At 33.8% G+C, this 26,899-nt stretch overlaps 3 protein-coding genes across 5 annotated transcripts; 2 read left to right on the forward strand and 1 right to left on the reverse strand.

Annotated features, from left to right (window-relative positions):
* Positions 1–273: 273 nt before the first annotated feature.
* LOC123886355 (mucin-2-like) lies at positions 274–1,242 on the forward strand. The gene has a single exon (XM_045935680.1). The coding sequence runs from the start codon at positions 274–276 to the stop codon at positions 1,240–1,242; it is 969 nt and encodes a 322-aa protein (XP_045791636.1).
* Positions 1,243–6,842: 5,600 nt separating this feature from the next.
* LOC123885138 (mediator of RNA polymerase II transcription subunit 19a) lies at positions 6,843–14,786 on the reverse strand. 3 transcript variants are annotated; one of them, XM_045934398.1, is made up of 9 exons: positions 14,561–14,786; positions 14,293–14,423; positions 11,755–11,822; positions 10,726–11,015; positions 10,377–10,613; positions 10,081–10,140; positions 9,803–9,953; positions 7,165–7,233; positions 6,843–7,075 (listed from the first exon to the last, which is right to left on the reverse strand). In XM_045934398.1, exons 3-7 carry the CDS (start codon positions 11,783–11,785, stop codon positions 9,903–9,905), a joined length of 669 nt encoding a protein of 222 aa, XP_045790354.1. In that variant the 5' UTR covers positions 11,786–11,822; positions 14,293–14,423; positions 14,561–14,786; the 3' UTR covers positions 6,843–7,075; positions 7,165–7,233; positions 9,803–9,902. The 3 variants fall into 3 exon arrangements, with proteins under 3 accessions (XP_045790354.1, XP_045790353.1, XP_045790355.1); XM_045934397.1 differs by having other exon boundaries at positions 6,843–7,233; XM_045934399.1 differs by having other exon boundaries at positions 6,843–7,233; positions 11,755–14,423.
* Positions 14,787–17,255: 2,469 nt separating this feature from the next.
* LOC123884667 (serine acetyltransferase 5) lies at positions 17,256–19,452 on the forward strand. The gene is made up of 2 exons (XM_045933813.1): positions 17,256–17,997; positions 18,731–19,452. Exons 1-2 carry the CDS (start codon positions 17,431–17,433, stop codon positions 19,220–19,222), a joined length of 1,059 nt encoding a protein of 352 aa, XP_045789769.1. The 5' UTR covers positions 17,256–17,430; the 3' UTR covers positions 19,223–19,452.
* The last annotated feature ends 7,447 nt before the right edge of the window (positions 19,453–26,899 follow it).

Consider the following 26,899-nt stretch of genomic DNA (forward strand, 5'->3'; position numbering starts at 1 on the left):
TTTTTATATATAATATAATTAATGAGAAATCAAATAAAAATGAATAATTAGTAAAAAAAAAAGAATAAATAAATTACATAATTTTGACAGTTATAATTATCTTTGACTATATTGACCGCTTCTACTTTTTCATTAAATAATATTTGGTTCACTGAAAAAGTCTGCTAAACGTTTTTCTTTTTGCTTCTAGATTCATCTTTTCTCTTGCGTATTTAAACTCTACCCATTATCTTCAATTAGTCAAATATCAAACAAAGTAATTGTGCTTCGATAATGGATAATGGTGAATGGGATCTCATGGCCATTGTGCACAGCTGCAAAGCTACCACCTTTACTAATCCTCCTAGCACTTTTGAAACTTCACCACCTAAAACCCCAATTACCACCACCACCACCACCACCACCACCAATAACGGTATTTTCACTCAAAACACTATACCGTCTTACTTTAACGATTTTACCGTTATCCAAGAAAATCACCCAGTCCCTGTTACTCCACTGAAATCGACTGATTTCATAGATCTGGAGAAGTTGAAGATCAATTTCAATCACAACAACACTCTCGACATCCCTACAACAATTAGCCCTAACCCCACCACTTCTTCCCTCATATCTACCACCACTACTCCCACCTCGTCAACTACCATCATCCCCACCTACATCACAGCTGCTCCTTTTGAAAGTGTGTACAACCATCAACTAATTCCACAACAACCTCTGAGACAACACAATCAACTACCAATTCTACAACCCCAAACCCCAATCACCACCAATAACATTATACGCCCACAAAACACCACACCATCTTACTTTAACGATTTTACCGTTATCCAAGAAAATAATTCAGTCCCTATTTCCCCGTTTAAACAAACCAACTATATAGATCTAGAGAAGTTTAGATTCAATTTCAATCCTCTCCAAATCCCAACACTTAACCCTAACTCAACCACCATCACGACCCCCACCATAATAACTACCCCCACCACCTCTATCCCAACCCTCATTCCCACCACCAACATCTTTTCCCCCAACTCTGCCATCACTATTCCTGCCTCGTCTACTACCACCCTCCTCACCCATATCCCGACTTCTCATTTTGACCGTGCATACAATCATCCATCAGTTCCACAACAACTCCCAAGACATCACAATCAACTGCCAAATCTACAACCTGAAACTAGTTCTAGGGTTTTGCCAAATATAAATCCACAACAACCAAAATGCAAATCAAGAAAAAGGTAAAGTATTTGTTCCTATTTTTTAATATATGTTAATCATAAATCAATCTTATTGTGTCAAAAAGAATTGAAACATTTTTACATAACATAACATAACTCATTGTGACCTAAATTCGTTTAAAATTTCTTTTCTTATAGAAAAAATTATAAACAGGTGTCATTGGTGTGTCAAGTGAAGAAGGAGAATCTTTCAAAAGATCGTTGGGTATGGAGAAAATATGGACGAAAACCTGTTAAAGGGTCTCCACATCCAAGGTTTTTATAGATTCAAAACTTTAACTTCCACTTTTTTAATTGCTTTGATATTATTTTATTTTATTGACAAAAATTGCTTTGATATTTTTTTAAAAATAATTCTATTATCTACACACACCCACACCTTCGGTTTTAAATATGGGTTTCAAGCATTGTGATCTTTGCCATGACATAAAATTGTGGTTAAATTTGTCAAATTTTCTCTTGATTATGATTGTATTTGTGTTTTAATTTTGAAAACAACAAAACCAATTACTCTTTTCTCCATGACATAAATTTGTGAAATAAAAAGTTGTTAGAAAATGAGTGTCACTTTCAAATTTCGATGTAATATTAATTGATTTTTTAGTTTAAATATGATTTTAGTCCCTGCAAATTTATCATATTTTAGTTTTAGTCCAAATGATTTTTTTTTGTGTGTTTAGTCATTGAAAATATACCACCTTTAGGATTTGTTACATGCAAATTATTATATTACACTTACTTTCAATTCCACAAACACTTTTACATTGAAATTGGCCTTTGTGATATTCATTCTAATCCTTATTTGAGGGGATAAAACTAAATTATCTACATATTAAATATTAACAATAGAGATTAAAATTACATATAGTAATTTTTTGTTGTGACAAAAACATGACACTTTTCTTATAGGGACAAAAAACGCAATTTGGTAATTTTTGTAGGGATTTCAAAACCCTAATTACTAGTTAGTGCATCACTCATATAGGTCCATATCTTTCACTTTGTATTTATGATAATAATAAACACATCAATATTTCATAAGGTTAATTTTGTAAAATTATTAATTTTCTTCAATAATAGTATTATTTAATATGTATAATTGTAGGACATAGAAAATCAATGTATGCATCTATGTATGCATATTATTTTAGTTATATATTATTAAAACACTATGATTTAGAGGTGTTTGATATAGAAAATCAATGGATAATTTTGCAGGAACTACTACAAATGTAGCACTTTAAAAGATTGTTTGGCAAGAAAACTAGTAGAACAAAGCAAAACTATAGAGAACACTTATGTTGTGACATATATTGGAGTACACAATCATGAAAAACCATTAGTTGATGATTGGAACTCTAGAAGGTTAAGGTATTACCGCTCTTTTCAAAGCTCTCAACTGGGCGAGTGAATTCGATAACTAAAAGGTTATAAGTTGTCTTCATGAACTTCTTCAGCATGTCTCTGTGTTAGTTGCTATTTTGAATTCTTGCAAGTTAATTCCTTCTTAAATTTTTATTTTATTTTATAAAACTATGGTATTAGTTTTGTTAAGCGATTAGCAAACAATGTAACTTACTCTTTAGTAAGGGCAACAATAATTATAGCTAATCTCAATTATTTTTATCATTCATCGTTTTGTATTTCTTGCTTGATCTAAAATAAAAAGCATTCGAATTATTATTCCCAAAAAAACTAATTAATATTTTTTTTTTTTTGTATTTTTATGCTCAAATAAATATTTGTATAATATATTATATAAAAATGGATTTAATTTATGATCTTTTTTACAAATATGGATAGCTTTGGTTCCACTATCCATATCAAATGGGGAGAGAGCCACCTTTTAATGGTTCTCCGTTAAGTTTAATGTTAATGGAGCTCATAAGAAAGGAACGACTTCTCAGCTTGTGATAGATTAATTACTTAGAAATGCTCAGAATGACCTTATTTAAGATTTTTATTGCAATCTTGCAATAATTCTCAGGGTGCTGAGATTTGGAGCTTATTTCATGCTATGCGTATTATTCGTCATCTCCACCTTGATCATGTTATTTATTAAGCGAATTTTACCCTTGTTGTAACTGTTGTTCTTAATTATTATGTCACCATCTTATATCTCAAACCTCTCATAGAAAAAATTCACATAGGCCAACTCATATGAGAATTTATTAATTTACTACACCTTTAAAATTGGTCTGTCACTATTTAACATTGCTTCAGATAGGCCAATTCAAAGTGAATTTATTAGCCAAAGTAAAATTTGAGAGAGAGAGAGAGAGAGAGATTGTGCACGAGTATCCACAAAGAAAAATGATAACATTGTTAAGAAATTGTGCACAATGTTGCCTACTCCATCCGTCTCATTTTATAAACAAAAAAAATCACTTTTTCATGTTTCAAATTATAAGAAAAAAAAACCACTTTTATCATTTTTAAAAGAGACTTTTACTTAATTTATTCTCTCTCTTCTTTTTCCCATAATCAATAACCAATAAAAACTCATTTTATATCTTTCCATAAAACTTATTTCAACAAAAACACAAAAAGTCATCCTTGAAATTATCATATTTTACTTTTCTTAATAAGTGTGAATTTTTTTCTCTCTCATATTATGGGACGGAGGGAGTAATTATTAAAAATGATTACAAAATGACTTTTTTTTTTCTTTTCTTGAAAGGTACAAAATGACATTGTTTTCCTCTTCGTTATGATATATATATTTTTTTTTTTTATAAGCTCCTCTTCGTTATGATATGATGCACATTGAATTATAGTGGTAGTAAGCTGTAATTATGATTTAATAATTAAAGTATCTTAAAAATACTAATTTAATGTATTATATATTATTTTTTTATAACTGTTAATTAAATTCTTAAATATTAGATATGAATTTATTCTCATTATCTACGTGGAACATGCAAACAAATACTATGAAAATAGATTAACGTCACTTTTGGTCCTTTGTCAACTTTTTAGCACCCGGAAATGGAAAGAGGCGCATGTAAACTTCTCGACTGATTCATTGGAGGAGATATTTACATTTAAGTCAATCGATGTTCTAGTGTGTACGGTTGGGTATGAGGAAAACATGTATGTGTGGATTTGACTGGAGTTTATCCACTTGTGAGATTTACGACTGAAGATTTTACTATAGGACAAACGGCCCTCAAAGCTGCTTCAAGAAAGTGGTCAAACATGAGAGAGCATGTTCTGACAATCAACATGTGTTTATATCTTTTGCGTTTGACACTTTTGGTTTTCTAGCACCTGAGGCTGTGACTATTTTGAAAAGAATTCAAAGAGTCATGCATAGCAATGTGGTGTCTCGTGATGTGTTTGACTATTTAATCACGAAACATTTTGAACTTTGCTCATATGTGTTTGACTAGATCTGTTTGCAATTCGTGATGTACATTTGAATCATGCAAGAGTTTATTGGAGGCTAAATAAAAAAATTAGAGAGAAAAATGTCGTTTTTTCTGTGTCAAAATTAAATAAACTAAGTCTCTATTTATAGACAAAAAAATGATGAATTTTGGTGAAAAAAAATTAATTAATTTACTATGAAATAATTGACCACAAATAATTAGATGAGATAAAAATATGAAAATCTCGTTAATCAATAAGATTTTGCCAAGTATTTTATGTGGTCCCCACTCCTCCTCATTTAACTGTATATTTTTTTTCAAACTCCAACAATTCATCCCACTTTCAACACTCTCTTCAACACTTCATTGCAACACTTCAACTATTTAATACTTTTTTTTTTAACAACCTCATTGTAAGTGGTCTAACGTTTTATAATTTACTCCCTCCGTCCCAAAATATAAGAGCTAGTTTGACTAGTGTACGTATGCCAACATACAATTTTAATCACTAATATCTTTAATTCTCTATTAGTAAAAATTATAAAAATTTTATATTTTGAAAATACTCATAAAATAAAATATCAAACAAGATCTTATATGTTAATATTTATTTTTATATATTATTAAAAAAAAAATATGGTCAAAGCAAGATAAATAAATAGTATCATTTAGTCAAAATAGCTCTTATAAAATGGAACGAAGTATATAATAAATAACATCTCGAGTCAGTATTTAAGAATATATCACATAAAAAATTTATGTTTGGCTATTGTGTAATATTCACATAATAAACTTTGACCATAAATTTTTATTAATATATAAAACTAAATATTAGTAATCAACCAAAAAAAACTAAATATTAGTAAATAAAATATTGTTCAATTTTTATAATTTTGTAATAGATAATTGAAAATATTAAGGATCAAAATTAATTGTACATTAATACGTGTGCAGTGATCAAAAGCGACACTTAAAAATAGAATCGAGGGAGTATTTATAACCGTGTTATTAGTGAAAGTTTCTCTCATATTTTCTCTTCATAAAGGAAATGTCAAATATACAGGTAGTTCTTAGCTAAAATAGTCAACACAACACACCTGTAAGTCAGTTACTTTTGAGAAAATTTTATAGTCTTATAAATTTGTGTCTTTTACGTACAGGTACTTTTTCTTTTGGTATGTACATACAAGGTATTTATATCCAAAATGTTATATTTAATCATTCTAAAAAATTTCAACAAATTTTAATCTTCCAAATATTATGCGTCTCTAATTTTGGTCCTCGCTATTAATAATGATCATCGTTTAAGCAGTAAAAAAATAAGTCTTGAGATTTTATTTCTTAAGAGTATTATCGACAGTTATTAAAATTTTAGATAATATTTTACACTGATCCACTTTGGACCACGGTCCATATTAGCACTTGCCCTAAAACCTCCAATGTTTTCTCTTCCCACCCCCCGTGAATCTTTTATCCCCCTTGAATTTCTAATTTTGCCCTTGAAAAAACTTCGGTTCGTAGAAACCGAAGTTTTTTTTTACCTTGAAAACAAATTTCGATTTCTAAAAACCGAAATTTACTCTGAATTTGCACTAGTAAAAATTCGATTTCTGCGAACCGAATTTTTCTGCAAGGGCAAAATTGGAATATTGGGGGTATAAAAGATTCATGGGAGGTGGGGAGAGAAAATATCAAAACCTCCACTATTTTCACAAAATTTAGTTTTGTGGGGGTGAAAAAGTAACATCCAAAAAGAAGTGCTCTCAAACTGGAGGACAAGTGTTTTGGTACAAAAATCATAAAGGAGATAGGGGCGTGGAGGACAAAAATTGGGGGAGGGTAGGTAGCAATTTCATTTGAGAGAATGAATTTTGGTTTGCAAAAGAACCATAATGACACTTATGTTTAAATAAGAGCAGTATATTAAAATTCTATAGCATATAGTTTGAAACAACTTTTCACACCCCACATTTCTAAAAAAAGTCAATATTTTCCAAGTATAATTCTGAACAACACACAAAATTCGCGATTTTTCAAGATTCGTACATCTGAATTAGGATGCGGAAAGTTCCTACCAATATAGTTTACAAACTAACTACATATAGATATGATACAAACAACTGGCTAGCTGGTCGCTGTGGTTATTCTCTTAAAACATAACCTTCTTGACTCAGGTTCGATTGCAGGCAAACGATGATGATGATGATGATGATGAATGAATGAATGAAAGATATGATACAAACATATCCATCCGTCGATGTTAAATAAATGGAGCTTATATGGTAGAGAATTATCGATATACACACATAACCCCATCATAGCTATTTTCAGTTATCCTAAACAAGAAGCCTCTAGTTCTAGTTTAAAAAAGTCTTATTATTATAAGCTACATAAAATTTTAGTAAAAAAAAAAAAAATCAGTCAAAACAATGCATACATGTTGAGATATATCCTGTGCTCCAAAAACTGGGAAAAGGAAGATCAAAGTTTACTAGCAATTATATGAGGTAACTGTTATTATACAAGAATATAGTTTTATCTTCAGCATATTTTACCTGCTTCCTTTTCCATCATCCGGTGAATTCACCATCGTGATAATTTTATAGTCAGGTCCCCTAGCTACTCTGCATAAAATAAATGTTTGAAGATATCAGTATCATTTCATTAGATATATATACAATGACATATATTAAGTTATTTTATCATTACGTTTCCACGTTATTACACTGTTTTAAGCATATATATCCAGTTCGAGATTCGTGAAATCAATTGAAATGAAGGTAACTTTGAATACAAAATAGATTGCAGAACTTCGAGGGTGTGCACCTCTTGAACGTCTATGTTGCAAAACACAGCAGAAGTATAAGTCATAGAAAAGAGAGAATGCACAAACTGAAAAATTGAACTGAGAGAAGGTTATTTATAAGAAGTGCAACGGGATATGTTTGTATAGCCAACGAAGAACAGATAGACACTAATTCTCCTAAAGGACAAGAAACCCCTCTCGATCCCTCTTATTTATATAGCCAACGAAGAACAGACATTGCTAGTTGTTAGTATGTTATGTAAGTAACCGGGATTTAAATCCTGAACTCTAGAAACTTCTTCATATGTCCCGACTCAATCGATTGAAACAACTTCATATCATTCTCCTCTCCACCCGTATCTGTCACCAGAGTAGTGTTGGCTATTACCATTGCATTCCCATCTTTATCAGCACTAGCATTCTACTCCCCTCTGTGGAAAAGCTTCAGTCCGGCGATTCGGGTGGCAATAGTGGCTCTCACTCTCAGCAACCATTGTGCTGCTTCTTTCCTCTCAATTCTTGCAAACCTCGTTAGTCTCCATGTGTGCCTCATTATCGTGTCCACTGTATGATGCGGATGATCTCTCATTTTTTCAGATACCCTCCAAGATCGATCATAGCTTTGCTGGCGATTGATACAAACTGATATTGTATCACAGAAATAGAGAAGAATTCCCTTTGATTATACATAATAGATTGCAAAACTTCGAGGGTTTGTAGTTGTACCAGTACCTACCAATGCCTCAGAGACCTAATTCTCTCAAATGACAAAACAACCCTCGCACTCAATCCCTTCTTTTTATAGGCATAATTCCTTATCTCCTGGTTGTCTCCCTAACTCACTAACTAGTGGTTGGCCTGTTCAAAAAATTTGAAGAACTAAACCGTGAAGTGAACCACTGAACTGAACCTAAATAAAACCGAACTATTAGAAGAGTTCACCGAACAAAACAGTTATTTTAGAACTAGTTCTAGAACCCAAACTATTTATCATGTTCAATTCATGAACCGCGTAGAACCATACCTTAACTATTTTTCTCTACTATACTTGTGTCACGGATAACCAACACTAAAGAACAAGAACAATTCAAGTCTTATCTGTCACTTTCTCACCAGCTGGTTGCCAACAAAGTTGTCCTTGTGGATAAGAACATCTGGCGTCAAAGAAAACAGAGAGAGAAGGAAAGAGAGAAAGATGAAAGAAGGGAAAAAAAGGACAGGGGGACCATGGAGGCCACACTATGGTGGCAGTGTGACTGATCCACATGTGCCGCTGGAGCAGGAATGGGGGATATAGAAAGAGAATTTGAGAATAGAGAAGAGAAGAGTGGTTTCTGAACACCCCACTAGACACCAGAAGACCGCTCACAGAGGCTACGAAGGGGGTCGTAGTGTCGTGAGTGACTAAGAATCGCTTGAAGAGGAAGATCTGCAACGGAGGAAACGTGCAGCTCAAGGCCGCAGCGGAGGACTTCCGAGCACCACAGTCAGTGTGACGGCGGGTTTTGATTATTGATTTCTCAGACTGCATTTGGATTAATAAATTGGACCATGAAAACATTTATACCGTGGCTTCATTGAATTTTTATTCTTTTACAATTTTGGTTGTTTTTGTTCTTCACATAGAGAGGTACTCTGCGAAAAGTAGAGGATTATCTCATCTGTAAATAACAGTTGAGTTTGGTTCAAACTTGTAAGTGGTGCACCGAACCATAAAACAGCTGAATCCGGTTTAGGATTGTGTAAGAAACAGTTTGGTTTGGTTCATTCGAGCTATTTTTTGGTTCGGCATGGTTTTCCTCCATGAACCGAACTATGACCAGGCCTAGCTAGGGGTAACCCACCAAGGAGAAAAATGAGGACTGTAGAAGCACACAACTATACTAATGGCATAGAGCTTTTACAATACAAGGATGTATAACCGAGAAGAAAAAAATAAGGGTCTGAAAAGAAAATGAAATCAAAAACTGAATCTGCAACCCTGGCTATCGAAGAACACCATCGTGTCTCATGCACGGTGATTAAATTATAAAGGCGTGGCAGCCAAGGGTAGATTTGTCTGTCAATTTATCATAAATGATAAACAAGTCTCTCCACTTCCCTCTTCCACTCCTCCCAAACTACTACATTTGAAATTGACAATCGAGATTTGTTTCTCAATTCAGAGAAGTTTGTTAACTACATAGTCCATGATTGCTGTCGGAGTCTTATAAGTTATAACTAGGAATCAAATGGGTAACTAATACAATTTAGCACAAATGAAAGTAGTTAAAGGTTCCTTGTTAATCATTTATTCATAAAATAAAATAAACTACAAAAAAGAATGTAGCACATAGTCATGGACAACTGAGGAAAATTAAAATATGCGGAAGTTACAAATTATGTACCTCAAGAAATCTGAAAATGTCAGGCAAATGTCTCCTCCATACTTTAACAAATAACAACAACCAATTGAGGAAAAGAGAGTGAACTAAGTACATAACTATTTCAGCCAGCGACCTTTATTGCCCCCAACTCATCAATTCTTGAGCTCTTATGCTGCAAAAAATTAAGAAATAGAGCACATAAGTTCATTGAAGACAATGTAAATATACACCAGAAATGTGCTGAGACAGAAAATACATAGAAAAAACCCGTCACAAGACTAAAATTCTTAATTTATTACCTTACTCTTTTTGTGTTTGTGCACGTCGTTAGCGTCATCATCTCCGTCATGCTTTCTCTTCTGAAATATATTGAGCAAACATAAAAGGTTAACATCACTGGTATCAAATGAAACTGATCTTCATTGGATCCTAAACAGAGTTCATAAGCAAATCAGGGCTAACAGTATCAGCACAGCACTCATTAAAAATCATGAAATTGATTTATTAAATTCGCAATGGTATTGCATGACATGACTTTTGGAACACTTTCTCTCAATCTGAACTATATAGATGCAGCAAACTAAAATTCTTCAACCTTATCGTGATGTTTCTTTGAGTGATCAGCACTGGAATCACGATGCCCGCTTTTATCTTTCTTTTTCTCCTTATCCTTGTCTTTGTCTTTGCTTCTGTCCTTGTGACGATGTTTGTGCTTCTTATGCTCCCTGTCCTTGTCCTTATCCTTGTCCCTGTCTTTGTGCTTTTTATGCTTCTTTTCTTTGTCTTTCTCACTTTTTGATTTTCCTGCAATTGTCGGTATTCCTTTCTCCGCCTATTAGAGGAAAAACAAGGAATGAGTGATATAAGACCAGAAAGAACGCATTTTCAAACTTTTCATAGTTAAGAAAATTAAGTATGATGAAAATCACAACAAAAATTCTTACAGCAGGCAAATCAACGGGAGCTGTTTCCCTTAGTTGGAAAGCCTCCTTGAGTGTATCTAAGTCAAAAGGCTGTATACGAGCACTTGTATCTCGGGAGAAAGATGTATTCTGAATAAGCTGATCTAATTGCATCCCATCTCCTTTTCTTACTTCTGTGTCTCCCACTACGTTATGCAGATAGTGTGTGTCCGCAATTGACACAGGAAGTGGCCTCTTGCAGAAAAACTCATAGTGCGGTATTAATTTGAAATGACTTATAAGATCCACAGCACCTGTCAACTCCCTTGGTCCTGAGGGTTTAAAAAGAAATAGTATGTCTTGGATGAGAAAGTGTTAACTAAATATAAAGCATACACAAGAAAACTTTTTGTAAAAACTTTAAAAGGGATGATTGCAGGCTAATTTTTATCTCCGACAGTCAGTGCCGATAGAAAATCAGGACTTGCATATATAACAATAAATAATACAATAACTAGGAAGCAATGTTGTCAATCACGGATCGCGGGAAATAGTGTTTTGTTCAAATTCCGCTATGCCACCATGCTTAAGCCCCACAACAGCCGTTATTTGACAACACTTTGCACTAAATAGCATATCGCAGAATAATAGTGATTTAATCAAACTCCGCTACGCTATAGCGCTATAGCTGTTATTTGACGCCACTGATATACAGCAAACACAGATTTTATAGAATTACATACTCCCTCCGGACACAAATATAAGAAAAAATAACCGTTTACGCGATGTTTAAGAAATTTAGTTAAGTGTAGTTAATTTTCTTGATTTAATGCAAAACATGAGTTAAGTTTACTATATTATCCTTTGAAAAGTGATTTATGCCTTGAAAATCACATAAACTTTTGAAAAGTGAAATGATTAAATAAGGGTATATTAGGAATAGTAGTATTAATTAGTTTAAAAGTAGTTGACTTTTGCTTATATTTGTGTCCAAAATTTGAACTGTTTTTTTTCTTATATTTGTGTCCGGAGGGAGTAACAACACAAATCACTATTATAAAAGACGTTTACCTCCACCAAACTTTTTGCCTTCAGGATCCATAAAATCAGTCTTTTATGAGTTCTTGAACCATTATCAACTGCAATTAACAAGAGCAAAGATGTACAATTCAGTTTTCATCTGAGATCAATAGTAAGTTTTGTAGACAAGAGCACAGATTATTTCGATAAGAATAAATTATATGAAAGAAAAAATAAGAAAAACACAATGAGTGTGTGATAGATTTGGTAAGGTGTATGCACGGAGGGGCGGGGAAGTGCAGCAGAGAAGCATTCTCACTAGTGCTGTAACTAACTTAGTGTAAGAGGAGGCAAGAATTTGGTGACTAAAATTGGGAGATCTCTAGGCTTCTCGAATTGCCTAGCTTACCTTTACATTTTCTACATTTATCATTTTCTCTTGTACACTGTAATTCCACCATAGAATCACCTTGATTCTATAGGATCATTAATATAACATTGTTTTTCCTACATCTACTCTATGTTTTATTACTTCCTTACCTTAGATGCCAAATTGGTTCCTATTAATTGCAATCAGAGCCTGGTTACAATCCAATCACTAGACACATCATGGAGAATTGAATTGATGCAATGAATTAGAGATTGGGGAATGTCAAAGCAACAATGGAGCAAATCCTTCAACTGTTGTTGGAACGGAATGAGAGAAGTCGATGGAGACAAGGGAGACCGTTGGGTCGGAGAGATCACCGCAACGACGGGGGGAGTGGAGTGACAGCAGTACGTTGTCGCAGGACACATGATCTCGATCACGGCTAACTGACGGTGGTAACTATCAGAGATTCTACGGCATCAAAGAAGGAACTCAACAAATCTGAGTTTCAACCGGAAACAGCGGTGAATGTATCTGAAACTGCAGTGAAGGTTGCGAGTTGCGACAGAGAAGATGAGGGTGCTAAGTACGATGGCGGAAAACCAATGTGCACATAGATCAGCTGTGCAGCCTCCGTCACCATGGCAGAATGCCGTTCGACCTGTGACTGCACTACCACAGCGAGTTCCGCCATCCAAACCACAAAAACTGGCATAACACGCACCCACTTACTTGAACTTATGCCCGTGTCCTATCTAGTTGAGGACAATCCACCACAACCAAACTGGTGTACAGTAGTTCTGGCGGCTTGGGAGGCAGAGATCGCCGAGATCGTACCGTCACCGACCGACTGGCATCTGGAGGTTTTGACAGAGGTGTGGCGTTCGACTGCGATAGTGGTTCAACTCTGCGTTTGGCGATTTCGGTGGTTCATGTTGATTCTAGGATCATTAATATAAGTGTTTTTCCTACATCTACTTTACATTTTATTACTTCCTTGCCTTAGATGCAAAATTGGTTCCTATCAGTATGAGAACTTATCCAAAAAATCATTTTGAATAAAACACAAACTATAGAATAAAATAATGCGACAAAGTTGTCCCTCTCTGCAAACCAGGTGTGCTCTGTGTAATTTTGCAGAGGGACACTTTTTTTTGGAAAAATGCAGAGAAGGACACATAATGAAGCACGGTACCATATCTCAAAAGTTATCAATCCACACATAAAAATAAATGAAAGCATAACAATCCAATAAAGCATCAATTTACTTGTGCCACAAACCTCAAAACTTAAACAAAATAACTGGAAAAAGAAAAGTATTCATATTCCCGCAACCATTATCGTGCGGATAAAAGCTACGTAGGAGGTTAGCAAGATTTTAAGAAACCCTAGCATTCTAACAAAACATCATCCAAACCAATGAGATAAAATAAGTCTTCCCAGCAAGGCCAACACAACAGGAAATATCAATACATGGCCACGCACGGCTAATAGTCTGCAAATATAAAAAGCACCACAGAATTCATTCACTTCATTTTTGCTTTTCCTACATTTCAGAAAATTGAAATCTTCAAAAAATCAGATGTCCTAAAAATCATTCTAGAGAATCCCAAATCACACATGAACTCATCATCCAAATAATACAGTTGATAAATCAAATCTAAACAACTAGGAATGCTTGAAAACACACTAGCATAACTAAAAAACATATACAGCTTGTGTAAACATAGATGGACTAAAAACATCAAAATTTATATCAAAAGAAGTATTCATACTATGGCTCCTTTAGATTATCTGAATTGTGATTACTTTTCATTCTGTTTATAAACCTCAAATTCATGTCTTTCCCTCCTATACTCCATAAGGATGACATGAACTTGGTTGGTTCAGTTTTGAAAAGAAAAAGGGTGGGACCAAAGGGATAAAAAAACAGCACAAGTCACACACAAGAATGAGTTTTGGAGTGTTAATTTCAAACTAATTTACATGGTTTCAACTATAAATTGTTTCTAATCTTGTTTCAATTTTCACCTACAAGATTAATAAAAATATTCAAATCCAACGTTCAAAAAAAATTAACAGCTTTTCAAAAAGTGTCTGTGAACAAAATTTTCACAAAAACTTCATGGCATTAATAACTCAATTAACAGAACATGCTTACGCCCTAGAAATTTTCAACTTAAAAAATAATCAAAAACAGTAAAGAAAAAAACACCCACCAATTCAGAGTGAAAAATTCTCAATTCCAAAGAAACCCACCAAATCTCCTTCAAATTGGAACGAACCCAAAGCTACACAATTGAAAAACTTCTCGAACCTTCAACCACCCCAACAAAAAATTCTGCAAAAGCTGCGCAAAATTGAAATCTTTTCAGACAAAATCACCAAAAGGGTACTCATAATTGTAAAGAAAAAAGCCAACTTTTTTTTCTTGAAGAAGAAAATTGGTAATTGACCCATGATAGAGATAGTGAAAAAGAATGAAACCTTGAAAATTGCAGATCCAAACACTGAAAGAATAACAAAAGGGGTTAAAGGGTTCTCACAAAAACATATAAAAGGAAGATCTTTGTGGGGTGTATAAGGTTCAGTGTTGGAACAATTTTGTTGTGTGTTTTTCCTTCTTCGTTGGTTGCTACTCGTGATTGTGTTGTTGTTCTTTCAATGTTTTTTTGGTTTCAGTCTTTAAGAATGAGAAAGTGCAAAAACCCAAAATTCCTCTTTGTTCCACCTCTTTATTTATATTTAGCTTCAATTTTCTACAAATTTTCAATTTTACCCTTTTGGTATTGTTATTGCTATTGGATCAAGTGTCAATTTAACCCCCAAATGGCTTATGGTGGACTATTTGAGACAATAAAGGATGGAGTGCACAAGATTTTTATTTTGTTTCTCTCTACATATACTTCAATTAGATTAAATAATGGATATTGAGGTATAGATTTCTTCATTTATCTTAATTGGACATCTTATGTTATGTGTGTAATTATAGAGACTAATATGAATCGGTTAAAATTACAATAGATAATAAATCTAAGATTTAACAATTTTGGATTTTCAAGAATGGATTTGAGGTATGGAATATTAGTTAAAAAATTGTGTTATTTGAACATCAAAGATCAACATAATTAAAAACTTAGTATGTGACACTTTTTTTAATAATTTTTTTTTAAAAAAAATGCATGAATTGGCCTTAACAAACTTTACTTTGGTGAGAAAAACCTTTTGTTTAAATTGATGGTAAAAAAATAAGAGGGAAAAAGTAATACAAAATTGAATTGTATATGAGTGCATTGGTTAGTTTTTTTTTTTTATGAGAGTGGCACAATTAAATTAACATTAATTGATGCAATTTTGCACTCATGTTATCAAATCAAATATAAGTCAAATCAATATTCGATATGAATTAGTAGTTTTGTTATTTTTCATTTTTTCATATCATGTCCACAAAATCAACATTCTTCAAAACCAAGTATTGTTATCATAAAAGAGAAAATTTACCAGAAATGCAACTCGCCATAATTTATTGACATCGATGAGATTTCGTTCTTGTCATTGTTATACCTATCAACGTAGGAAACCGTGTTGTCATCAAATGATTAGATAATCCAGAAGTGTGTATGACAAGTTGACGAGTGAGGCGGTAAACACAATATGCAATGGAGTAGCAATTTGGCTTGGCTTTTGTCCATCTTTAACTCTCGAAATGTCTGTCACCGAGATATGCAAAGATAAAAAGTAAATGGTTTTCTAGTGAATAAATTTTCATTGGAATCTTCTTCAAAATAAAGATATCATATCTCTGACATTAACCGCAAAATAAAGAATGACACGACGTCGAATTGAAACATTCACTTTTAGTGTGTTAGGTGAAATTAGGGCATAGAAGTGAAAACCCTTTTGAATAATAGTTCTGTTATGTTGGATCTATATTGTGCACTTATTTGTACAATATTATATGAACTATAAACCGCAGTACCCCCAAGGGTAAAAACGGAAATTCAGGGGGTAGAAAAGAAATGAGGGGGTCGGGAGAGAAAACTTCCACATCTTAGTATATATAGTGTGAATTTGGATTAGGCCAATACTATTCCTTTTTGGGCCACTCTAAGATTGGATATTGTGGCTATGTTACAAAATGTGTTTATTTTTTTCTTCCTTTTGTCTCTTTCTTAGCACCCACTAGGTCCAATTCACCTAGGAAGGCTAGGGATCTCTCCTCTCAGTTGTGATTGTGCCTCTCTCACCGGTGAAAATATCTCTCTCCCTTTAGTCGCTCGTGATTTACAACTTCAATGGTAGTGACAGTGAGCCACCTCCCATCTCTCCCCTTGCGACGCATCGGCCACCACTAGAACATCCCTCTTTTTGAATATTTGGTTTCTCAACACTCTAACTATATATGTTGTTTAGTTGTTCATTTGTTGTTTTCTCAACACTCTCCTAGATATGTTGTTTAGTTGTTCATTGTGAATATTTGGAGAAATTCACCCAAATTACGGATCCAACTCAATCTCATAAAATAAAAGTAAGACAAATTGGGAATTTTACAGGCACGTATCTAGGGAATTAAACAGTTTAATCTACCTAATCAACTAAACAAGATGTGAAATTCAGTCTAGCATTCAAATTGGGAAGAATCACAATCAAATTGAAACTAAATCTCAAAGAAAGGTTGAAAACGGAATCATGGGATTATGGTTAGATTTGAAAAGATTAAAACAAATCAGAGTAACATCACCTGAGATTTGAAATGAGCAAGACAATCACAAGGGGATACACAACCAATCGAAATCAAACTCTCACTAAAGGGAGAAAGTAGAAGAAGAACATCGCTAAACTTTAGGAGAGACCGGCGACATCTACAACTGTTACCATGCGTTACTAGTTGGAGATAAAATAAAGCAATAAATAAGATGCATGACTCTTGAAAGCTAGCCAACCTCATCAAAGTTCAAAAGAAGCAACTAAAACTCAAAATATTACTTAAGAGACACGAGTTTAATTTCAGTCGAACAAACTTCACCACAACATATCCTATTACTCACTATCCAGAGTAGCAAGAATCCAAAGCTACTTTAAAATGAATAAGTAAGAAATCTCGTATTTAAATATCGATACCTACATATTATAATGTTTCTGTGAACTTAACTAACATATTCTTATTCTTTTTCTTTTGTAGAACATGTGATCACCAACCATCCATCCATGCAAATGAAAAGCATATCCAAAACCAAAATTCTTAAAGCAAGCCTCTCATTATCCATTACCATTGCCACAATCCAGATAACTTTTCCATATTAATAAGCCCACACAAAATAATTAACAATAATTAATCATAAATCAAAATTAAACAAATGTTGCAAATTACATGCAATTCACATGCAACATCAAAAGCACCATCATCATATACTAACAAAATCACAATCACATTGACGCTATCATCACAAAATCGTCCACATTTTTCAAACCACACATTAAAACTCACGCAACCACAACAACCACCACAAACCACCACACTTCACCGAACAATGCCGACCGGCGAACTCCGATCACCACCAAAATCAACAAACAATTCCACCGCTGTAATCGGATTCGAAGACGAAGGTTGGTTATGGTCTCAAATCAAAGCTGAAGCACGCCGTGATGCTGAATCGGAACCGGCGTTAGCGAGTTATCTTTACTCAACGATTCTATCTCATGCTTCACTTGAACGATCACTTTCGTTTCATCTCGGTAACAAGCTTTGTTCATCAACGCTTCTTTCAACTCTTCTCTATGATCTTTTTCTCAACGCTTTTGCTACTGATCCTTCTTTGAGTTCTGCTGCTGTTGCTGATCTTCGTGCTGCTCGTGAACGTGATCCTGCTTGTATTTCTTACTCTCACTGTCTTCTCAATTACAAAGGATTTCTCGCTTGTCAGGTTTATCTTCTTCTCAATTTAGGGTTTTTTTTATGCTTAATTAAACCCTAATTCTTCAATTTTAGGGTTTTTGTTTGAATTGACCTTTCAGAGTTGTGTTTTGAAATTAATTGAGGTACTAATTTGATGGATTGAGAACAGAGTATTTGTTATGTAATTATATTTTCGTAGTTCAGAGACCAATTAGGAGAGGAAAAATGATAGTTTAGAGACTGAATTGAAGGTTTGCTGGTTTTCATTTTTTTACCAAATCCTGATTCTTAAATTTCAGGGTTTTTTTGTGTTTCTAAACCCGAATTCTTCAATTTTAGGGTTTTCATCTTCTTGAATGTTACTCCCTCCAGTCCTTATTACAAGAAGAAGTTTATTTTTTTTTAGATTCATAGAATGTTGGATGTATCTGGTCAATAATATGGACCAGATACATCCAACATTCTATGAATCTAAAATGTTGGATGTATCTGGTCAATAATATGGACCAGATACATCCAACATTCTATGAATCTAAAAGGTAAACTTCTTCTTATGATAAGAACCGGAGGGAGTAATTCTTAGATTTATGGATTTCATGTTGTTTTAAACCATGATAATTCAACTCTGGTTTTTGTTTTTTCGATTTAAGGAGATTTTGTTTCTTGCGTTTTGTCGGTTTGGGGTTCGCAACAAATAGTATTTCCATATTTGTTTTTGACTAACTCTAATTCTTGTGTGCGTTTCGTTTTCTTTGTTGCAGGCGCACCGTGTGTCACACTTGTTGTGGAGGCAGGCTAGGCGGCCCTTAGCTTTGGCGCTACATTCTCGCGTTGCTGATGTATTTGCGGTGGATATTCATCCGGCAGCAAGGATTGGGAAAGGGGTTCTGTTTGATCATGCCACAGGGGTGGTGGTAGGTGAGACAGCTGTGATTGGAAATAATGTGTCAATCCTGCACCATGTCACATTGGGTGGGACTGGAAAGGTTGGTGGGGATCGCCATCCCAAGATTGGGGATGGGGTGCTCATTGGTGCTGGTGCTACCATTCTGGGCAATGTTAAGATTGGGGAAGGTGCTAAGATAGGTGCTGGTTCTGTTGTTTTGATTGATGTGCCGCCGAGGACCACTGCTGTTGGGAACCCAGCGAGATTGGTTGGTGGTAAGGAGAAGCCATCTCAGCATGAGGATGTGCCTGGGGAGTCCATGGACCATACTTCTTTTATCTCTGAGTGGTCTGATTATATAATTTGAATTTCAAAGGTGAAATGCTTGACATCAATCACTTGATGTTGGAATTGCATGGCTTTAGAACCAAATTTGCTTTTCTTATCTCATGTGTTTTGATGTTCTGTTCTTGTAATTGAACCATTGTGTTGAAATTTTGTTGTGACAAATAGTCTCAAAGTCACTAAACTATGTTAAGATGTGAACTTCCCTGTAATTTAAGTGTATAATAAGGCTGTTGATCCCTGACATGAAAATTTGTGTTACTGCTTACTGTACTGCATTGTGTTATGAGGAGCTGCATAGAATTAGAAAGAACCATAATATGGCATTATAATAGTGGTGTTTCTTGCTAGAACTAGAATGTGGAATTTTATCATCAGAGCTATCTTACAAGGGTTTGCATAACTGTTCTCTGATTTGTAGACCTTAAACCACCACAGGACACCTTCATCTTGTAGCCTCCCTGTGGGTCATACAGCTGCAGCGGCGAAAGTCACTGTAACCGGATCTCCTCCACACTATCAACAACCATGTGTGTTGGCAGTGTGAATGTGATGGCTAGATGGCGAGGGTTGAGGTCTGGGAATGCGAAGGCTAAAAGGTATTACACTTTTCTCTTATTTTTGGACGATATAAGACGTCTTCAATAGAAAAGGAACCAAACATGTTGCTCTGTTCTCTTGCCTGCCATTAAATTATTAGTGTTTGAGATTTCTCGTTTGGTTTCCTTAGTTTTCAAGTACTACATTGGCTGACATGAATTGATGGAACGAAATAAACAGCTACCCAAACAATTTGCTTTGTGTAAAAAAATCACAGTCCAATTAGAGTTTTATTAATTAGTGATATGAATTTAACTTAACTCCACCTCAAAATTATGGTTCAAAGGTGATGATTGTCCAATTCTATATAATACCTAATACTAGCCCATGTTAACATTTGCTATTAGATTTCTCGTTTGGTTTCCTTAGTTTTCAAGTAGAAAATTTCTCATCTCACCTACTCACTTTCTCACACACCCCGCGTTTTTCCATTTTAGCCCTTGGTCAAAAAATTCGGAACGCGTTTTCCGAATTTTTTTTGTCCTTAAAAACAACTTCGGAATGTGTTTTCCGAATTTTTTCCAAATTTGAACTAAAAAAATTTGGAAAACGCGTTCCGAATTTTTTGCTTATATTTGTATCCGGAGGGAATACGTTGTAGGTCCTGGGTTCGATCCCCAGCTCATTGTGAACAAAAAAAAAAGAGAGAATTGTTTAATATTATATAAGGCCGCACACTAGGTTCATTATGCCCGATGTCAGACTCAAAGTTATGTAATTAATGTTACATTAAAAATTTAAAATGAAAGTACATATTTTTATTATAAATATGACTATTATTTTAGGATGGAAGTATGTGAGATAATCAAGTGATCGAGATCAAATGGTTACTAAACTTAAGTTAATAATGAATTGATCGATTGAATCTCAATTGAAACAATTATTGATTATACTTTGTTTACTCTCGACCAAGTGAACAGTGAGATTGAACCCCTTATATTAGTCGTTCTTGGGCCGCTTACCGATTTTTTTTAAAAAAGTGTTTAAAATTTCTTGTTTGGTTTTCTTTGTTTTCAAGTTCAATTTTGGCAACTACCAATGAAGAAAATATTTCAATTAATGAGGACAATATTTTGCATGGAAAATGACTTATTGTTTTTTTTATGAAGTAGTCTAGTGGCTAGAAAATTTATCTTAAGGTGAAAAAAATGACTTATTGTTAATAGACATTAAAAACAAATTTCTAATGGCATTAAAAGTTCAGTGGTACAATCAAACCACTCTCAAACTCAACCTACAAACAAAAGACAAACAACTTACCCCTAACTCATTGATGAACCTAATAATTTAATATATATCATAAAACTCTTCAAAACTATAATAATTAAGAGAAAAAATAAGAATAAAAATTGAGAGAATCCTAACTCGTTCACAAGACCCATAAGAAATACGGTTGATTATAAGCGCCCCACATAACACAAGCCATGACTGAATTATGACGTCCATGTTCAATGTGTACCATGAAGAATGAGGAGACTTTATAAATCAGCTATAAATTATGGAACGTACCATGCAAGCAAAAATATTGATCTCTAAGACTAAAACTACTGCAGTAACTAACAAGGACAAGATAATTGAGATATCAAGATAAAAAAATTAATTTAAACATTAAATTTACGGCACACAAAGCGAGAAAACGTGAACAAGCGGACACATTACATTTTGTTTTTCATTAATTCTTAAGGAAATAATTTTCACTAAAAATTGAATTAGAATTCTTCTGAACCATTTGTTATAGAAAAAGTTTATTAACCACACATGAGCATAATGTTTTAGCTAACCGCTGTTACACATTCACTTGCAAATATTTTATCCAAAATTTCATATTCAATTTTTTTATGTCATTCAATAGAAATTCATAAATCTAAATTGATTAGAAAAATGAAATGAACTTAAATATGAAGAAAAGAATCTAAATAGAAAAGTGATGCAAATATTAATTGAAGAATTCAAAAGACAAGGGGTCTGATTCTATATATATGGGTTGTGGCCTACTTCAGTCCGAGTTGGGTCCTCTCCATTTCTTATTCTTTCCATTTCTTTAATTACCAAAGTTTTTAAATATTTTGGGATATATAAAAGAGATTTGGATCCACTTAATATCGAGTTAGGATCCTTTCCATTTCCAATTCTTTCTATTTCATCCATTATTATATAGTTTTGAGAATATAAATGCAAAAGTGTGACATTAAGTGAGTCCAAATATCTTTTGTACGCCCCATAATATTTAAAAACTTTGGTAATGGAAAAAATGGAAATAATAGGAAATTGAGAGAATCCCGACTCCTTAATATCACATTTTTGCATTTATATTTCCAAAACTATATAATAATGGAAGAAATAGAAAATGAAGAGGATGCTTCCTAACTCACCTCAGCCCACCCCTAGCTAGTATCGTCAATGCCCACAACTTGAAAAAATACTTGTATCTAGATCCAACTCATGTGGCTAATAACTTTTGTAATTGTACTTAAATGAATCTCTGACTTTTATGTTGAATTTGTAGTTGTGTTGTTGGAGTTTGTTTGAAGTCACACATTGTTTAGGTTCCCGGACTGTTGAGTGTATATGTAAGGGCAACCTCACCCTTTGAGCTAGTTTTTGGGGTTGAGATCCAAATATATTTAAGATGGTATCAAAGTCACTCCAAGGTTCGTTGGACCCCCCGCTATTGGGCCACCCACCATTTATATCCACGCATCAAACCTAATAGTATTGGGCGTGAGAGAGTGTGTTAAGAAGTCCCACATCGAATGTGAGTTGGCCTGGACAAAGGTCTATATAGTAAGAGACAATCATCGCCTTACAAGCCATTTTTGTAGGGTTGAGTTATACTCAACTCCCAATTCTAACATGAGTGTATAAATATGTGAGGGCAACCTTACCCTTCGAGCTAGCTTTTGGAGTTGAAATCCAAATATATTTAACATTTTATATATATAATTCATAAGAAAATTTCATATAATATCCCCCTATATATACATGTGATGGATATAATTCTTTTACATGCATATCTCTGATATACAATGAATACATCAAGTTCCAACCCTCCTCCTCAAACTGATTCACCAAAAATCATGAATCCTCTTGACCTTAAAGAATTCAAAAGACAAGGCTACATGATGATTGATTTGTAATAGTTAACGATTAGAGATCGATATATTATATGAAATTAAAACACACTTACTTGAATTGACAATCATGTTTATCGGAATAGACGATATCGGAATCACCGATATATTAGACAAGGTCTTCCTTTGCCTATCACTTGCTCCGGTCTTCCGGTCTTTGAGGTATTTGATGTGAAAAACCACAAATGAGCTTACTGTGTTTGTACGTGACGGCAAAAGAGACCTAGCAAATCTTATATAAGATCTCAACCCTAGTACCACCCATCATTGACTCTAGAGTTGGGTCTACACTTTGTTTCTACACAAATCAGAATTAGTGTTCAAGCCCATTATTACTGATCACAATTATCGGGCTTAAACATCATCAAATGGATCACAACAACATCAACCCGTTTTTATTAAAATCAAAAGCCACAATTGATTGCAAACATTCTTGAAAATGATTTTTTCCCTTATAATAGGACAACAAAATGGGCTTTTTTCCCTTATAATTTGGGACGAAGGGAGTAAGTTATTGATGGTGCATGATATCATCATTCATTCAATGGTTCAGACAACTTGCCCACAATGGAACACCTAATTCACTTGCCCACCCTAGAATCTCTCACAATAGACCAAAACCTAACTCAGCTTGGTCGGCCCTATTGGCTATTTCCACCTCTCTTTTTACTCATAATATGCGAAAGTCAAATTCAACATGGTTTTTTCTCTTTAATCATGTTACCTTAATTTAAAAAGGAGTTTGCTACAAGACATGCCAATTCTTTTGGCCATATCATATACTTTGAAATATCCTATGTAGAATTCTTTTGGCCATATCATATACTTTGAATAAAACCATAACCATATCTATATGTCCTGTTCCAGCCAGTACTGCCAATCGTCAAGTAATTAACTCGTTAATTCCAAAGTTAATATTAATCTATAACATTTCTTATCTTATTTCATTATTAATTAAACTATACATAGTTAATTAAGTGTATACATCCTATATTCCTATCTGTTCTTATGACCTTCCACACAAAAATGAAGATGGCATACCTTTGCTTATTAATCCCTCTCATTCTCCTTTGTAGTTCAACAATCCTTGTGAGTTCTCAAGATTCATGTGCCTCTAATTTGGTGGAACTTCAGCAACCAATTCCTTTTGATACAAAATCACTTCTTTGCATGTGTAAGAGTTTCTTTGAATTGATTTATTTGAACTTATCTATTAACATAAGTTTTGTAGACTGTTTGAGAGGATTTATGAAAACAACTTAATTATGTTAACTTTCATAATTTTTTTAAACTTATTTTCATAAGTTCTCCAATATAGTTTATAAAAATAGTCGGTACTCCATAGCATATATTTAAAAAAATTAACTTTATTTCATCTTTTGCAATAATTGAAATATTGTACGTAAACTTATACATAAACGTTTATTATAAAATGTGTTCGTGCTATTAATTCCAATTAAGTTGTTTATCTAAACAAGCACACTAAATCCTATATAGTCATTCCACTCATCGATTTGGCAGGGTTGGCTGTTAGAAATCAATTGATTCATAAACCCTAGAGTCGATCATGTTAATCATTAAGAAATAAAACATAATCATAATCATAAGCGGAAGCGTACCTGAGTTTGAGTTCTCCATATGTGATGATCAAAGGTCACGGGTATGTGTGATCTTCCAACTGTAGAATTCCTTATTGGCTCCTGAAACCTCTTCTGATGGGGATGAAGAGAGAACTATTGACTGAGCGCCGTTTTCACGTTATTTCTACAGTTGGGGACCATAACCCTTATAAATAACCTTAGGGTTATTTCTTAGTTTTCAATATTCTAATTTGGCCCCTCATCAAATTAAATATTGACTTATGGTATCTACACAATAAATTATCTTTCATGATATTTATGCTTTTAGCCATAGACTTATTATTAATTATTAATTAGACCACTGATGCTTTGGCTAATTACATAATGACCCTAACACATGTAATATTACTATTGTGACCCAAAAATTCTAACAATCTCCCACTGGTCACATATGTAATTATACACATGTGTTAGACTTTATGAGCTCAAAATTCGCCATTATATTCCTTAAGCATATCCAAATTATCTCGTCCATTAGTCATGCCAATATATAGAACCAAGGTGATTTTCGTTACATTAATCATAACTAAACCCATCAATGATCACCAATAGTGACACAACTAAATGACATAGACCCATCATGAAATGTGTAGCATGAAAATCACATGAAGTTGGTCTGTATATGTCGATTTTCAACTGGTCCTCCTTATCCTTAGTGAGATCAAACCTTAACCATAGTCAGAGTGTAAACATACCAAAACTGTATTTCTGCAGAAAATATTCTTAAGCCTTACTTGAACTGAAGTGTGTCTATATTATAAAAGCATTAAAAATAACAAACTCCCACTAGAACTGAATATCACAAAATGACTTAACACCCATATGAGCAATATGCTCATGAAGCCTTTTGGGTGGAAAACTTTAGTAAGCGGATCCGCAACATGGAGTTTGTACTGATATGCTATATAGACAACTGTTCACTCTGAACTTAATCTTTAACAACAAGACTTCGTCGAGTTCCTGTTGTTATTGAAAATAGAACTACTGATTTATTGTCACAAATAACTTTAGTGGTCTTTAACTCCTTATCCACTGTGTGCAGCCCCGTGACAAAGTTCTATAATCAGATGCGTCATGATATGTTATATTTGCATCTAATATAATCGGAGTCAATATACCAAATGATCTCAAACTGGTCTGACTTCCAATATATGAGCATGTGTTCTTTTGTTCTCTTTAAATACTGTATGATCCATTTGGCTGCTTCAAATGGTCTGATCTTAAATTTCTTAAATATCGGCCCAACATCCCAAAAATTGTACGCAATACTTGAACGCATACAAAACTGAATATACATTAGACTCCCTACTACTTATCACAAGGAATCTTCTGCATTTACTTTTCTTTAAAGTTATTCATAGGGCACTGTTTGAGACTGAACTTGTCTCCCTTAGCCACATGGTTTACCGTCTTGTCATTGACAAACAAAACCAAGAAAATATATTTGCTCCCACACAACTCATGATATATACAATCATCAACCAAATTCACCTCAAAACCGAATGAGATGATCACTTGATGAATTTTGAAATACCATAATTGAGATGCTTGCTTGAGTTCATATATGGATTTCTTAAATTTGCAAACCATATATTTTGAAACAAAATTTTCCGGCTGCACTATATACATTGTTTCATTAATGTTACCATTTAGAAACATTGTCTTTATATCCACCAGATGTAACTCAAGTTCTAAATGTGTCACCAATGTCATTATGGTCCTAAAAGAGTCTTTCGAAAAAACCGAAAAGAAAGACTCTTTATAATCAATACCTTCTTTATATGTAAATCCTTTTGTGACAAGACGAGCTTTTTACCTCTCCACATCGCCTATCGAATCCCTCAAGACCAATGAGTTTCGCACCTTATGGCAATGAGAAAATCCCAAATGTCATTGTCATTTATGGAATTTATCACTTTATTTAGGGTATCGATCCACCTTTGAGAGTTAGAACTTTCCATTGCTTGATGAAATCTGATCAAATCATCATCCATCATTCCAATGTTAACCTTATGTCCCTGGATAAATACAATATAATCATCTATTGTATTTCTATTTTCTCTCATGGATCTCCTGAATGACATATGTTCTTGAGGTGTAAGAGTTTGTTCATATGGAACAATTTCTTGTATGGAGAGTTAAACACCTGTGGAAATATCAATATATTCCTCCATAACCATATCTCCCCTTGCAAACTCGACATCCTCAAAGAACTCCTGATAGAAAAATGAAATTTAATTGCGGGATCATAAAACATGTACCTTCTTCTCATTTGTATTATAAGGTCTTGCTTTAACCGGACATTAAGGGCATATGCTGCAGTTTTAA

The sequence above is a fragment of the Trifolium pratense genome, linkage group LG5, assembly GCF_020283565.1.
Source record: "Trifolium pratense cultivar HEN17-A07 linkage group LG5, ARS_RC_1.1, whole genome shotgun sequence".
Taxonomy (NCBI): Eukaryota; Viridiplantae; Streptophyta; class Magnoliopsida; order Fabales; family Fabaceae; genus Trifolium; species Trifolium pratense.